Source organism: Rhamphochromis sp. 'chilingali' (genome assembly GCF_963969265.1).
Source record: "Rhamphochromis sp. 'chilingali' genome assembly, chromosome: 6".
Taxonomy (NCBI): Eukaryota; Metazoa; Chordata; class Actinopteri; order Cichliformes; family Cichlidae; genus Rhamphochromis; species Rhamphochromis sp. 'chilingali'.
This window is the reverse complement of record NC_137933.1, coordinates 30840184-30854347: the sequence shown is the minus strand read 5'-3', so window position 1 is coordinate 30854347 and position 14164 is coordinate 30840184. Positions and strand designations below refer to the sequence as shown.

Below are 14164 nucleotides of genomic sequence, written 5' to 3'. Positions count from 1 at the left end.
AAAAGACAACTGATCATGTATTCAGAGTATTAACTTCCCTTTGAGAGCTTGTGATGAATAAAACGAGAAGACCGGTGAGGCACAAAACAACATGTTCAGGTCAGTATGTTCCCTTCCTTCCTTCCTCTTGGTGATCTGGACAACACTTACACAAGCTGAATCCATTTAAACACAACAGATCATGCGACATGAACATGAGCACATCACAAAGGAAGGGCACCGTGTATTGTTTTGACAGTCCCTTTCAAATAGATTAGTGGACTGAAAATGTCATGGCGATAATGATGGTCTTAATATCACAGGATTCAACATTGTGTCTGGTACAGCAACAGTTAGACTTGCTTTTTAACCCCTACTGCTGTGGCAGAAGATAGTCTGTTATTAAAAGCAATTACAGACTTATTATAACAATTATAAAAAAAACTGTTTAATAAAAACATTAAAATTATAACGAGTCTTTTCTGTAATACTTGCTGTCATAAATAGTAATTACACTTTTCTTACTACTTTTCCCTGTTATATTTGTCATTAGATATAATAAAGCCAAATGTTTTTAGAGATAAGCATCTTTCCACCCACTTTAGTCCATTTTGGGGTGTTTTTCTTGCATGTGTGGTGAAAAGTTTTATTGCCCATAATAAAGCAAAATATTCAACTTGACATTGGCAGTTTTAGCAAATTCATCAAATGATAACAGACAAGTAAAATCTGCCCTTGCTAAACCCAATATCACAGTGTTCAGTCCCTACATGTAATGGATCTTTGATTATGGTGCCATCACTCATTCCTTTTGTGTTTTGCTCAGACTGGAATAGATAAAGAGAACATCTGTGGTGGTTTAATTGATTGCTGTCACCTCTTCTCTTGCCATGACCTGCGATGGGCTTTAAGTGAGACATTGCCATGGAAACAGAGCCCATCGGTTTGAGCTGTTCAGCCACATAAATATCTATAAGCTTTTTATTAAAATAAACTGCTGTCAGTGAAACGTAGCAGTGAAGACATGACACAGCCTCACAGGGTTGAAGTTTTAAAAATGCTTCTTTTGAAAAAATCTTATACCGTAGGAAAGCCTGTTTATTTCCCTTTAAATGATGCTACATTTGTAAGGAAAATGCATTTGTAGGTTAAGAAGAGAAAATTGCCTTTTCTCTTCCAGTGCCTTTTAGTTTTAAGATTATAAAAGACAAACACAGCAAGGTAAAAAACAAAACAAAAAACTGCAGTCCTTCTCATGGCCAACAGGGGGCAACTCCTCTGGTAGAAAAGAAGCCAGACTGAATGGAAGTCTATGAAAAAATTACCCTACTTGTCACTTTACATATGATCTCAGTAAATATTTTTCTGATAGGTTTATGGGCTTAATTGCTAATTTTAATTCTTTGCCTCTATAACATCAGGCTGAATTGATAAATTATGGTCCCATTTAGTGTAAATCTGCTGATAAAGCTGGGTACAATCAGCAGCTTCACTGTCAGGTAAGCATGCTGTCTTAAGTTTTCATTCACATATTGTACACTTTCTCTTGTGACATCTAGTTAAAAAAAGTCAACAAAATTGAATTCAGTGCGACAAATTAGTAAAGTTATGTCATGGTGGCAGTTTCTGTCACTTTGCATTACATTAAGCACCACCTAATGTTCGTGGAGTTGTTATAGCCATGTGGCTGAAAGTCCTGTGATGTAAGTATTATTTGACACAACCACAACACAACAATGGAAGGCGATAAGGCAATGGTATACCTGCTGCTAGGTCTATGGCTTTTTGTCAGACTCAGGGACCATTGTGTTGGTTTTTGTGTAGCCACTTCCCTCATTGTTAGGTTTTCATTTCTCTAAAGGAGTCAGTCTCATGACTTGTGGGATGATGCCATTGACTGGCCAATCGGTGGCATGCAGTCTGTTGATGTCACATTTTCAGATCGACACAGCTCACCGAGCAGGTACTAAAAAGTACCTGGTATCAGATGTTACCACCTGATGAAAAAGCCTGAAAACTGACTCACAGCAAGTTGAGCTGAGCTGAGGCACTAGTGGAAAGGGCTTTATGAGGAACTTCCACGTTAGCTTCACTTTTCTAACCTGGTGCATCTTTTGTATATGGTCTATTCTTGTGAGTCAAAGGACTTCCACATTTGCTCATCCATATCTTGCTTGCTTACATTTTATTCCCAAGTCAAATGTTTTGATGTTAAATGTGAACATTACATATTGAGGTAGATATAGTTTGACAGTAGATGTGTCTCATAGGCAATCTTGGACTTGGAATGAGATTAGGGCTGCATTTAGCCTTGAAAAAACTAAGTAAAAAGTTGATTTAAATGGAAACCGTGGCGCATTCAACTCTCTCTTATGTCATACCTCTGGCACCTGACCCCTGTGTGCACTGCTCCCATTTATTTATAACCCTGAGCTGACTGAGCAATAAAAAATATACCTCAAAGCTGCTGGCAAATTTCAGGTAAACATATTATTCATTCTGGAAACTTAGCAAAATGCAACGATTGTTCTCAGATTCCACAATTGCTTTTTCAAGCAATTTTTTTTTCAGAAACTAGGACTGCTGTGGAGAACAAGTGCATTAAAGTCAGGTTCGGTGTCTAGGGGAGATGTGATTGACACTGAGACACTGAGAAGGGATCTGTATTTGGATTTGTTAAATTTCAGTGATGTTCTTTTCACATGTCCAGGTAGATCCAAAGAGAACCAATATCTTCTCCTTATGCATGGAAGGTTCTCCTCTTTGAAAGAAGAATAAAAATTTATGTTGCCACTTGAATAGGTTTCATTTAAAAAAAATCATTTTAAAGAAGTTTCCCCTGCCCTATCAGACACTTTTAAAACAACTAGTATTGTTATAAAATCAATTGGTAATGCTGAAGCTGTGGAAATCACTGGTTTATGGTATTGACTAGATTTATTTATTTGTTTGCTTTGCACATTTCTGTTAAATGAGGATTAAAATATAGGGTTAAGCATATGCAAACTGTGATGCAGCAAATGCTGCTGGCAGCTCTTCACACCTTAAAGTCAGATTTCAAGTGAGCTCAGGGACTTTTTTCCACTTTCAGCCTTCAGATTGATCCAATTATTGATCATGCTGTACAGAAGCCAAAACATTAATAGAGAGACAAAGATGACCTTTCAGAAGCAGCTTTTGGTTTTAAGAATTAAATCAAGGCTTATGTTTTAATGGTCACTGGGGCATATAATCTGCACTCATACAACCACCGGTCAAATAAAAAAAGAAAAAACAGACAAAATAATTTTTCTGTGAACAGCGCATCTCAAAATCTTCAGATGTTTGTCACGCATAATGTTTCTAAGCCCCAGCTGTCTTTCCCCGATGATCTCATGAACCATTTTTATGAGATGGGGCTGACTGGAGGGTATCACACCACAACTCTCATCCAAACTATAGTTTTTTTGTCTGCCTTGTCATCATTCATCACAGTTATGCGTCCTAACCACTTGAGTGGGCTGTTGGCTTATGAGGTCAGACCCCCCATCTCACACGTCTCTGATTGGTGTGTATGGATAAGGGCGGAGCATCTGGAGCAGAAGAGCCGGACGGCTGAACCTGCGGACTTTGTAAACTTGCAGCAGTATACCTGTGGAAGACAAACGCACATTAACGCACTAACACACGAAGCTCTTTCAGTCCCGCGGTGACTTTTAAACCCTCGGAGAAACACGGCATCACTCCATGTAAGTTTGTCTTTTTTTCATTTTTAATAGCACGCTGTCTGTTTTGTTTATTGAATGAATTTATTAAGAACGATTTTAAAATGATGATTTTTACGCATTGCTTTTTGTTTTTTGTTTTTTTAAACAAGTCTGTAAAATAACATGCCTCCAGTGAAGGTTACCAGTTTAATACAAAGCACAGCACTGTACAGCTGCAAAATGTCCAGTGGATGTGGTGTTAATCTCGTTTTGGGGCTCCAGATCCTCCGGATAAACAGTGCACGGTGTCTTCTAATCAGTACCTCTTATTTTAAAAACAGAGAACTCTGATAAGATGTGCGCAGTAAAGATTTTTAGGTCTATTTGGATATAAGGACGCCGGATTCGTCGATTTACTAACTACAAATAGGATTATACTGAAACTGTTTTTATATAGTGGTAATAACTCACAATGCAGTTGTGCGTGTAATATTTCCTGTTTTATTACAGCTATAAAACACATGCACATTAGAATATAACATATTGCTTATTTTGCTACTGACGCAAAGCAGACATGATGCTGGTGAGGCCTTTCATTCATTTCATTCATTTATTTATTCATTTTCAGGCACAACAAATACCTATATTGAACATAAAATACACAAAACAAAAAACAAAACTTGCCTGAAAAAGGAGTGGGACGAAGAAAACTTATTAAATCCCACCCCTATACTCACTCATCAACAAAAAAAAAACAATAAACTTCCCGCAGCTACGCCCATCATTGCATACAGACCCATCAACAGCCCCGGGCAGATACAAGCATCTAAGCGGCAGCTCGCAACCAACAATTAGAGCCTTCATAACTGAATACAGAATATATAAATTATAAATTGCATTACCACAGGTAACAGGCAGTAATAACTACAAGTAACAGACACACATACATATACATACATATATATCTACACACACAAGTACATATATGTACATACATACGCACACTTTATTTTTTATTTTTTATTTTGGAATCCATACCAGCAATGGTAAGAGGACAGACATTACAGAGCACACTAAAACCCATCATTGAGTATACTGTGACCAGACCAACTGTTTGTAGAGAAATTTAAATCTATGAATATTTTTGCATTGTTTCAATTGTAAACTCAGACTGTTCCAGATTTTCACACCACATACAGACACACAAAAGCCTTTACGGGTTGTTCGAGTTCTGGGTAATTTGAATTCTCCAAAGCCTCTCACATTATAAACCTTTTCTCGAATTTCAAATCTAGTTTGTAAATTTGCCGGTAAAAGTTTAGTAAAAGCTTTATACAAAATTATGGATGTATTGTAATTAACCAGATCCTGGAATTTAAGTAACTTTGCCTGAAGAAAGAATTTGTGAGTATGATCTAGATAACCAGCCTTGTGAATAATACGCAGTGCTCGTTTCTGTACTGTGACTAATGGATTAGTTGTATTTTTATATGTATTTCCCCACACTTCCACACAATATGTAAGATATGGAAGAACCAGGGTACAGTACAGAGTACGAAGTGCATCTTTATCAAGGAATTGTTTCACTTTGTTCAAAACTGCGAGGCTTCTGGAAATTTTGGTTTTTATGTGTCTGACGTGGGGTTTCCATGAAATTTTGTTATCAATTATAACTCCCAAAAATTTGTTTTCACTCACATTATCAATTGGTACACCTTCAATGATAATTGGTAATTCTATATTATATTTTAAATTACCAAAAAACATTGCTTTAGTTTTATTTATATTTAATGATAATTTATTTATGTCCATCCATTTTTTTATTAATTTTAGCTCCCTGTTTACAGTCATTACAAGATCAGTATAATCATCGCTACTGAAAAATATGTTGGTGTCATCTGCAAACAGTATGAGTTTAAGTACTTGAGAAACATCAAAAATATCATTTATGTATACATTGAAAAGTTTTGGTCCCAACACTGACCCTTGGGGAACACCACATGTAATACCAAGTTTCTCTGAATGGTAATGCCCTATGCTAACATATTGTTCCCGACCTGTTAGGTAACTTTTTAACCAGTTACCAGCTTTCCCTCGAATACCATATCTTTCCAATTTATCCAGTAAAATTGAGTGATTGATTGTGTCGAAGGCCTTTTTGAGGTCAACAAAAATACCAACTGCATATTTATTTTTATCCAGTGTATCAGTAATTTCTTCTACTGCCTCAATTATCGCCATTGAAGTGGTTCTTTGCGTTCTGAAACCATACTGACCAACATTTATTATTTGATGTTTTTCAAGGAATTTTTCTAATCTTGAATTAAAAAGTTTTTCTAGAATTTTTGAGAATTGAGGCAGTAGAGAAATAGGCCTATAATTGGTAAAACTGTGTTTGTCATTACTTTTATATAGTGGTATTACTTTCGCAATTTTCATTTTTTTTGGAAAACAACCGGACTGAAATGATAAATTACAGATATATGTTAAGGGACTAGCAATATTCAGAATAACCTGTTTAACTACAGACATATTTATGTCATGATAATCCATTGAAGACTTACTTTTACATTTTAATGTGATATTTATTACTTCTTGCTCATTTGTAGCTGAGAGGAACAGTGAAAAGGGATTTGATTTTATATCAAATCCCTTTATATTTATATTCACGCTGTTGTGAAGTTTCCTTATATTTTATGGTCTTGGCTGAACTCTTAGATTTAAACGTTTCATGGTGTTATGCAGGTAGCATCACTGTAATGTTTCATATTTGGTAATGGGGCTCACAAAACACCATTTAATGATATGGTCACCATGATGTTTTTCTTTTTCTTTTTAAATGCTCCTGATTTAATATTTAATAATATACAGTAATCTTCATTTTTGCTTTGTTTTTTTCAAATCTGTCTTCGGTTTTTAAAGAAATTCTCGGTAAGCTTTTGGTGAATATTAGACTTCTTGTGTGCACTCTGGGAAAACATGAAAGCACATTTGTAGAAAAGTTTCAGCTATTGCATTAGCTGACTTTGGTCCTCACAGTCTGTTAGCTCCATCTTTCCAGCTCAGTGCACATTGGGCGTCCATACATGCATATTACTTCCTCTTGATGTGCTGCCATTATTTATGGGCTGTTTGTGTTTGTCTTGTAACACACTTATTCTGGTCCCTTGGTGATTCCTTTTTATTGCTTTTCTCCTATTTCCAGTGTTGACCTTCATGGTGGATGAGCACAATGTTCCTTCCCCTGAGCTTCAGAAAATGAACGCCTCTCTGTGTGACCCTGCAGCCGTTATGTATCGACTGGTGGCAGACCACCAACTTGATACCAGCTGCAACTGCTCCTCTGCCCTTTCAAACTGGACAGCGAGGGGCGTGGCCCCTCAGCTGCCCACATTCAGTACAGCGGCGAAAGCGAGAGTGATCATCACCTTCATCCTCTGTGGCATATCTGCCTTTTGTAACCTGGCAGTGCTGTGGGCGGCTCGCATAGATGGGAAACGAAAATCCCACGTGAGGGTGCTGATTGTCAACCTGACGATGGCGGATCTGCTCGTGACCTTCATCGTGATGCCCGTAGATGCGGTGTGGAACATCACAGTTCAGTGGCTTGCTGGAGACTTTGCCTGCAGGCTGCTGATGTTTCTTAAGTTGCAGGCGATGTACTCCTGCGCCTTTGTCACAGTTGTAATCAGTCTGGATAGGCAGTCAGCCATCCTCAACCCTCTGGCCATCAATAAGGCCAGAAAGAGGAACAGAATCATGCTCACGGTGGCTTGGGTTATGAGCGTTGTGCTGTCTGTCCCTCAGGTAAGGACAGGCATTCCCGCTGATAGCAGAGGCAATGATCAGGACTAATTTGAATTCAATCAGGCCATTAAACTGCTTCTCATCCTCTCTAAAGGAGGTTTAACTCCACTCCCTGCTTTAGTACAATCTTTCATAAATAATAATTTTCAGAACAAAAAGTATAGAGGCAGTCCTGAATAAAGAGCTCCCTGTGACACATTCATCCCAGTGTGGAAAACTGCTGAAAGAAGCACCAAAGTCAACAGTAAGGGGTCATTTACTCAAAGGATAATGTAGCTTTATTTATTTTTAAGAAAATGAACAAATCCCACAATCTATCCTGGTTACGGGTATTGTATCACAGACCCAGCATGAAGCTGCTGTGTTCTTGTTGTCCAAGAACACATAACAGAGGGATACTGTTGCATTTGGAGTGCAGGTAGCATTTTTCTTTGTGTTTGTGAGAACATCAGCTGAATGAGCCTGTTATAGTTTTTTCATTTCATTCTGTTCATGAGTCACAAACTGACTTTAAAAAAAAAGAAGGTATTGATTGCAATCTGTCCTTTTTGTCAGTGTTTCTTAGCACCTGTTAAAATCATCGAGTAGGTGTGTGGTGTTTGAACCTGCAGGTGTGCGCTGCGTAATTTGAAACGAAATCAAATTAAACTGTTTGTGTTCATAGAAGGAGGACACACTGGTTAGCACTGCCAGCTGAGTAATTTCTGTGTTGTTCTCCCTGTGCCTGCATGGGGTTCCTTCAGTTTCCATCCACAGTTCAAAGACAGGCATGTTAAATTAACTGGTGATGAAGCCTAAGGATAAGAGATTTAAATAGATCACCCTTCTCTAAGAGAAGAAGAAGTTTTTTGGATTAGGCTCCACTAAATTAAAGGTCTAAGAGGTGTAATTATACAAAACTGCTTTTTAAAATAAATAATAAACCTTTGTTATACTCCGTCCAGTTCACGCTCAGAGTCAGCACTTGCATATGCACTATAGAATTATGGCTAGTTAAGGACAGCAGGGTTAAAACCAGTTAACTATAGCTTCATTTCACAGGTTTGCATGGCTTATTCCAACTTTTGTAACACCTTCTAAAGGTTCATGAGCTCCCTGAAAACAGGATGGAGATAAAACTTTGTCAGGCACAAGCAGTAAAAGATGTTATTTAGCGCTCTGAGAGACAGTAGCTTGGTAAAATGTATTATCCTCATATGATCAAAATCCAACTTAGTAGTAGTTTTCTCTTTGCAAATAACTGTAAACAATTTTTAAAAGTCAATGTGACATTAGCTCAGCAGGGTTAATTCATTCTCACTTATTTCCAGTGGTATGTTGCCAGTATAATTTTCACTAATTTCTGCTACAGAAACAATACAAAATGATGAACTATCAGCAGGACTTAAAGCCACACAAGGCTGATTTTGAACCGGGGTAATCTGACCCTTGAAGTTTCTTCCTGAAACATCCATTCCCAGCTGTTTGATGTGTAAAAGCAGCTGTGAACAAAGATATCAGTAAACCTGTGAAAGTTGCTCGTGTGTTACTTCATATGACTAAAAATCATTTTCTAAATGTCACATTTTCCCTCCTCAGATGTTCCTTTTTCACAATGTGACCATCATCCATCCCGAGGACTTTACTCAGTGCACAACACGGGGGAGCTTTGTCACCCACTGGCATGAAACAGCCTACAACATGTTCACGTTTTGCTGCCTGTTCCTGCTGCCGCTGGTCATCATGATTACCTGTTACACCAGGATCTTCTGTGAGATCTCCAGACGACTGAAAAAAGACAACTGTAAGTTTCAGTTTAGTTTAGATGTAAAGAAGAAATAATCTATTAAATATTAAATGAGCGGCAGTCTGACCAGCCATAAATGCCATAAGTGTCTCCAGGTGAAGAATCCTCATACTGGTGATCCCCCTACATATTTGAGAACTACCAGCTGAACTCCCAAAAGAACGAAACAATACAGGAGGGCCATAGAAAGACTAGAAAGGGGGAGGAGCAGACAGGGAAAGAGTAAGAGAACTAAACAAATAACAAGATCGCTGTAGAAGCTAAAGCTGAATGAAAAAACAAGAATTCAATGACTAAATCATTCATGAGTAAAGTTGGCAAAGGCCTTTGACTATCCCTTCAGTATCACAGTACTCTCAAAGTGAACATCTGCTTACCTCGAGCCAATAATTAATCAGAAATAATAACTTAAAAAACAATAAAGGTTTGTGTTCATAGCATTTTCAATGTGCACTATATTTTGTTTCTGTCCTCTGTTCTGGTTCCAGTACCTTCCAGTGAAATGCACCTGCGGTGTTCAAAGAATAACATCCCGAGAGCCCGGATGAGAACTCTGAAAATGAGTATTGTGATTGTTCTGTCTTTCATCATCTGCTGGACTCCATACTACCTGCTGGGCCTGTGGTACTGGTTCTTCCCTGACGACCTGGAGGGGAAGGTTTCCCACTCCTTAACTCACATCCTGTTCATCTTTGGGCTTGTCAACGCCTGCCTGGACCCACTCATCTACGGCCTATTCACCATCCACTTCAGAAAGGGGCTCCGAAGGTTTTATACCGGCACCACCACATCGGCTGATCTGGAAAACAACACGGTCATAACTGGGTCTTTTAGTTGTGCTGCCAACTCTTTGTCACTGAAACGGGAGGTGAGCCCTGCCAGCCCTGAGAGGCTTCTGCTGTGCAAAGCAGAGTGGACCCCACCGAGGAGCAGCTTTCTAACAGCTGACAACGACACAGACAGAAAAACTCACCAGTCCAGTGCTGAGAGCATGTTATGAGAAGAATATAGTATTGGTTTTACTGTTTTATTTCCTCATATTTATTCAGTGTAATGCTCTCATATGTAGGGTACTCTCATTCTCTTACACTCTTAATTAGATACACCCGTTTAACTGCTCAAAAACACAAATATTTAATCAGCCAATCACATTGCAGCATTTATGGACGTAGACATGATCAAGACGAACAGCTAAAGTTTTTCAACTGACCATCACAATGAAGATGACAGGTGACTTTGAACTTTGAATTTGAACATGGCACGGTTGCTGGTGCTAGTTAGAGTGTTTAAGAAACAGTTGGCTTTGAATCTCATCATAGATGTGTAGCTGACAAATGTGCAGCAACTGTGTGATGGTATGGACCAAAATCTCTGAGGAATGTTTCCAGCACCTTCTCGTATCTGTAGCAACTTTGAAAGGAAGTGAGGGTACAATCCAGTACTAGTCAGGTACCAATCGGAATACATAAAGTGGCCAATGAGAGTATGTATAAAATACAAAGGCCAAAAATGGCCGAATGCTGGAATATTGATAATTTTGTATGATATTGGTAAAATCTTCAGAAAATAAACAGTGATCATAGGATTAAAATCAATGCTTTGTAAGATCTCAATGAATAAAATCCAGCTGTGTCAGAGTGAAGTTTGTTTTGATTTTTTTTTTTAAAACAAGCCAGGCTTTTAGTTGGGTATGCAACTATTAAACAGTCCAATAGCAATTGCAGACAGTATTTGATGCCCAAATAAGAGTAAAGAGACTGTCTGAAATTTGGTCCTACAATATAAGCAATTTAAAAAAATCACTTTGATCATTGCAGTTCAGTATTTATGGTCCAGTTTGTGCCAGTGCATTGCCAAATATTAGCCACCATAATATTTTGTATTTTTTAAGATTTTTTTTTAGATAAGTTATGCTACCTGGTGTTTTTAAACACAAAATAGAACTTTTAAAAATGCATTTAAAAAACTAACAACTTTATATATTTCTCAAAAACTATCTTTCTACCAGTCTTTAAACATATCATCTGCAAATCTCATTTCAACAATAATATTTGCACTTCCTGCAGGAGTCCTGAGAACTGTTAAGGTCATGGAAATAAAGGACTGTTTGTATTTTCTGTAAATTACAATTTGTGACCATCTGACATTAAATGTATTCAGCTGGTGGAGTGACTTTTGCTGCTGGAAATGTCTTAAGTAAAAGAATTTGTGTTGGACAGCAATTATATGGGATTTGTGTGCAGATGTCATGCAAACCCATGTCTGTCTCTGTCCCCAGAGGGGAGAGCTGCCTATAATCAGCGATGAATCATAACCGCAGATGGAAAAGGCCATTTGTGCCCTGGAAATGTGACAAAATTAAAATCCTCTTTGGCTCTCATTAAAAGAGAGCTCAAGTTCGGAGCAAAGAAACTGAGAAGTGCAGGTTCGTGCAGCTGGAGATGACTGTTGGACGCTCATTTGGGAGCGATTCTGAAAACATTTCTTAAAAAGCAGCATCTATTATTTACAAAAAAAATGTAAATGATACAAATAAATTCAGAAATTCATCTCTTACAAAATAGTAGCTACATACCAGCATTTTATGAGGACTATATATGAACATGAAAGAGGTTGCATTTAATTTCAAACTGAGATAAGAAATTGAATCTTCTTTCTAAATGATGCCTGTATCATTCATCTGCTGGTGTGTGCCAACTGGATCAGGAAAATCTGGAACTGAATTGTAACCTTAGTCAAAATACTGGAATTTGTTGTTGGCCTCAGCTTGTGATTAATACCATTATATATTAAGCAGTCAGTTATTTTATTAATCAACCAATTAGTACATATTCATATGTAAAATATTAGCAAGAAGATTAGAAATCAAAAACTTGTCAGAACAATCATGATAAAAATAAACAGACAATCTTCAAATTTGAAAAGGTTTTTGCATGACTTTGAAAAAAAAAAGCAACATGTTGATGGAGGAAAATTACACATTGTAGGTTTTTACAAGCGTCATATTACAAGACATTTAATGCTGAGATATAAAAGGCTCCTTAACCTCCCAGCTCTCCGTTACAAGACACACTCAGGTAATGGTGCTGTGAATTCAGACTGGTCCAGAGCGGTCATCCTGTGTTTTGCCTCCAACACAATCTAAACTTTTTTTTGACATGTTCAAGAAGCCGAAGCCCGCAAGTGAGAACAAATCCGAAGAAGACCATCTGTGCTACGTGTGATAAAAGGGCAACTTTGGATGGATCTGATTCTCCTGAAAGTGCTCAGAGTACATGAGTAAAAACAGAACTGTTATGAATCCTTTGTTTTTAAATTAATTTAACAACTTTTAATTCAGGTTTCATTTGGCTTTAAGGGCAGAAAATAAACCAACAAGGGAAAACTATCACTGGCTGTTTTGTTTGTGTGTTAGCACTTTCAGTTAATCCCAAGGAAGAATAAAGGTAAAAGACATCAGTTAATCTGAGTGGGAAAAACTCAAATCATCAAAAATAACAGACCAAAAAAAGCAACCCTTTGAAGTCTTTGCTTCATAGCAGGAGCTTTATTTCATGTCAGAAGCTTTTTTTCCACAAACAGATTCTTTTCTTGGTGCACATCTAATACTGACACGAAAACCTGCCAAGCTCTCTGAATGGAACACCTGAGCTATTGTTGCCTTCTGAGTCATGACATGAGGGCTTCTGGTCTCAAGTCTTTTTAAAGCCTCTTAGAAATTCAAATTAGAAATTCAAATGAGGCTTTCAGTCAGATATTAAAAACGGTATCAGTATCTTGTTCACTTTCATGGAGAGATGTGGCAGTGTGCTTTCATAAGATGAAAGGAAATGAAAGAGAATTACACAACTGTGTACAATCCTGTTTCAAAAAAAAAAAAGAATTGAATGAATGGGAAGTCTTTTAAAGACCCCCCAGTTAAATGTTACTCTCCATGCTCATTTTCAGTTTGATGCCAGTAAGATGTTGAAAAAAAGGCAACAACCGAGTGGAAAAGAACAGAAAAAACCTGCTGGTAAATCTCACACTTCATTAGCTTAAATAGTAACATGACTGGATGCAAAAATATTTCCCCACAAAGGCATGCTTTCTCATTGTACTCACTGCAAATATATATATATATTTTTAATGAGTGTAAACCTGTCAAAAATATGGCTTTCATGAATTATGGTCAAGTATATAAACAGGACCCCACATTATAATTCAATGATTCAGCTGTTCCTAATATCATCTCAGATCTTACCTGTCATCTAATTTTTTTTTTACCTCAGTGCTCATTAAATTCAGTTTTCAGTTTTATTTGTCATATGCAAGTTAGCACAGGGTCAACATTGCAATGAAATGTGTTTGGCGAGCAGCAGTCACTCAGCAGCGTGGTACAGTAGGAGAAAATATAATAAAATATAATAAAAAATAGAAAAATAGTAAGGAGCAAAATATTAGAGAGACATGGTAAAAGAGAAAAGATGACTAAATATATATGTATCTATAAATATAAATATATGTACAGGGATTAAATAAGAAAATCTTGAAAAGAAATATGACGGGAGGACAGATGGGATATTGCACAGGAATGAGCAGCAGAAAATTACAGTATTGCACTTTTAAATATAAATATCAATAACAGTTAATAAAAGTTCAGACATCACCTGATCATGTTCCCGTCTAGAAAAATGTTTTTGTTTGCCAAAAAACATAGCTGAGTATAGACAATAAATACTCTTATACGGAGCCCCTCAGGGGACATGGGAGGAAAAAAAGTTAAGATGGACTTTTGCGAGATCTCGCAAAACAAACTTGGGATCTCGCAAAAGTTTTAGCCGCATTCTTCGGAGGCCGCCAGTTCGAAGCCGACCGGGAGGTCGAGGCACGATGTGCCGGGAAAGCGGTGTTCCTCCCGGCTGTA

At 37.5% G+C, this 14164-nt stretch overlaps 1 protein-coding gene across 1 annotated transcript; it reads left to right on the top strand.

The window, feature by feature from the left end:
* The first annotated feature begins 3620 nt into the window (after positions 1-3620).
* On the top strand, positions 3621-10834 carry LOC308398508 (gonadotropin-releasing hormone II receptor-like). Its single transcript, XM_080885176.1, has 4 exons — positions 3621-3707; positions 6871-7472; positions 9051-9255; positions 9747-10834. The coding sequence occupies exons 2-4, from the start codon at positions 6882-6884 to the stop codon at positions 10256-10258; spliced, it is 1308 nt and encodes a 435-aa protein (XP_080741302.1). The 5' UTR covers positions 3621-3707; positions 6871-6881; the 3' UTR covers positions 10259-10834.
* Positions 10835-14164: the final 3330 nt, after the last annotated feature.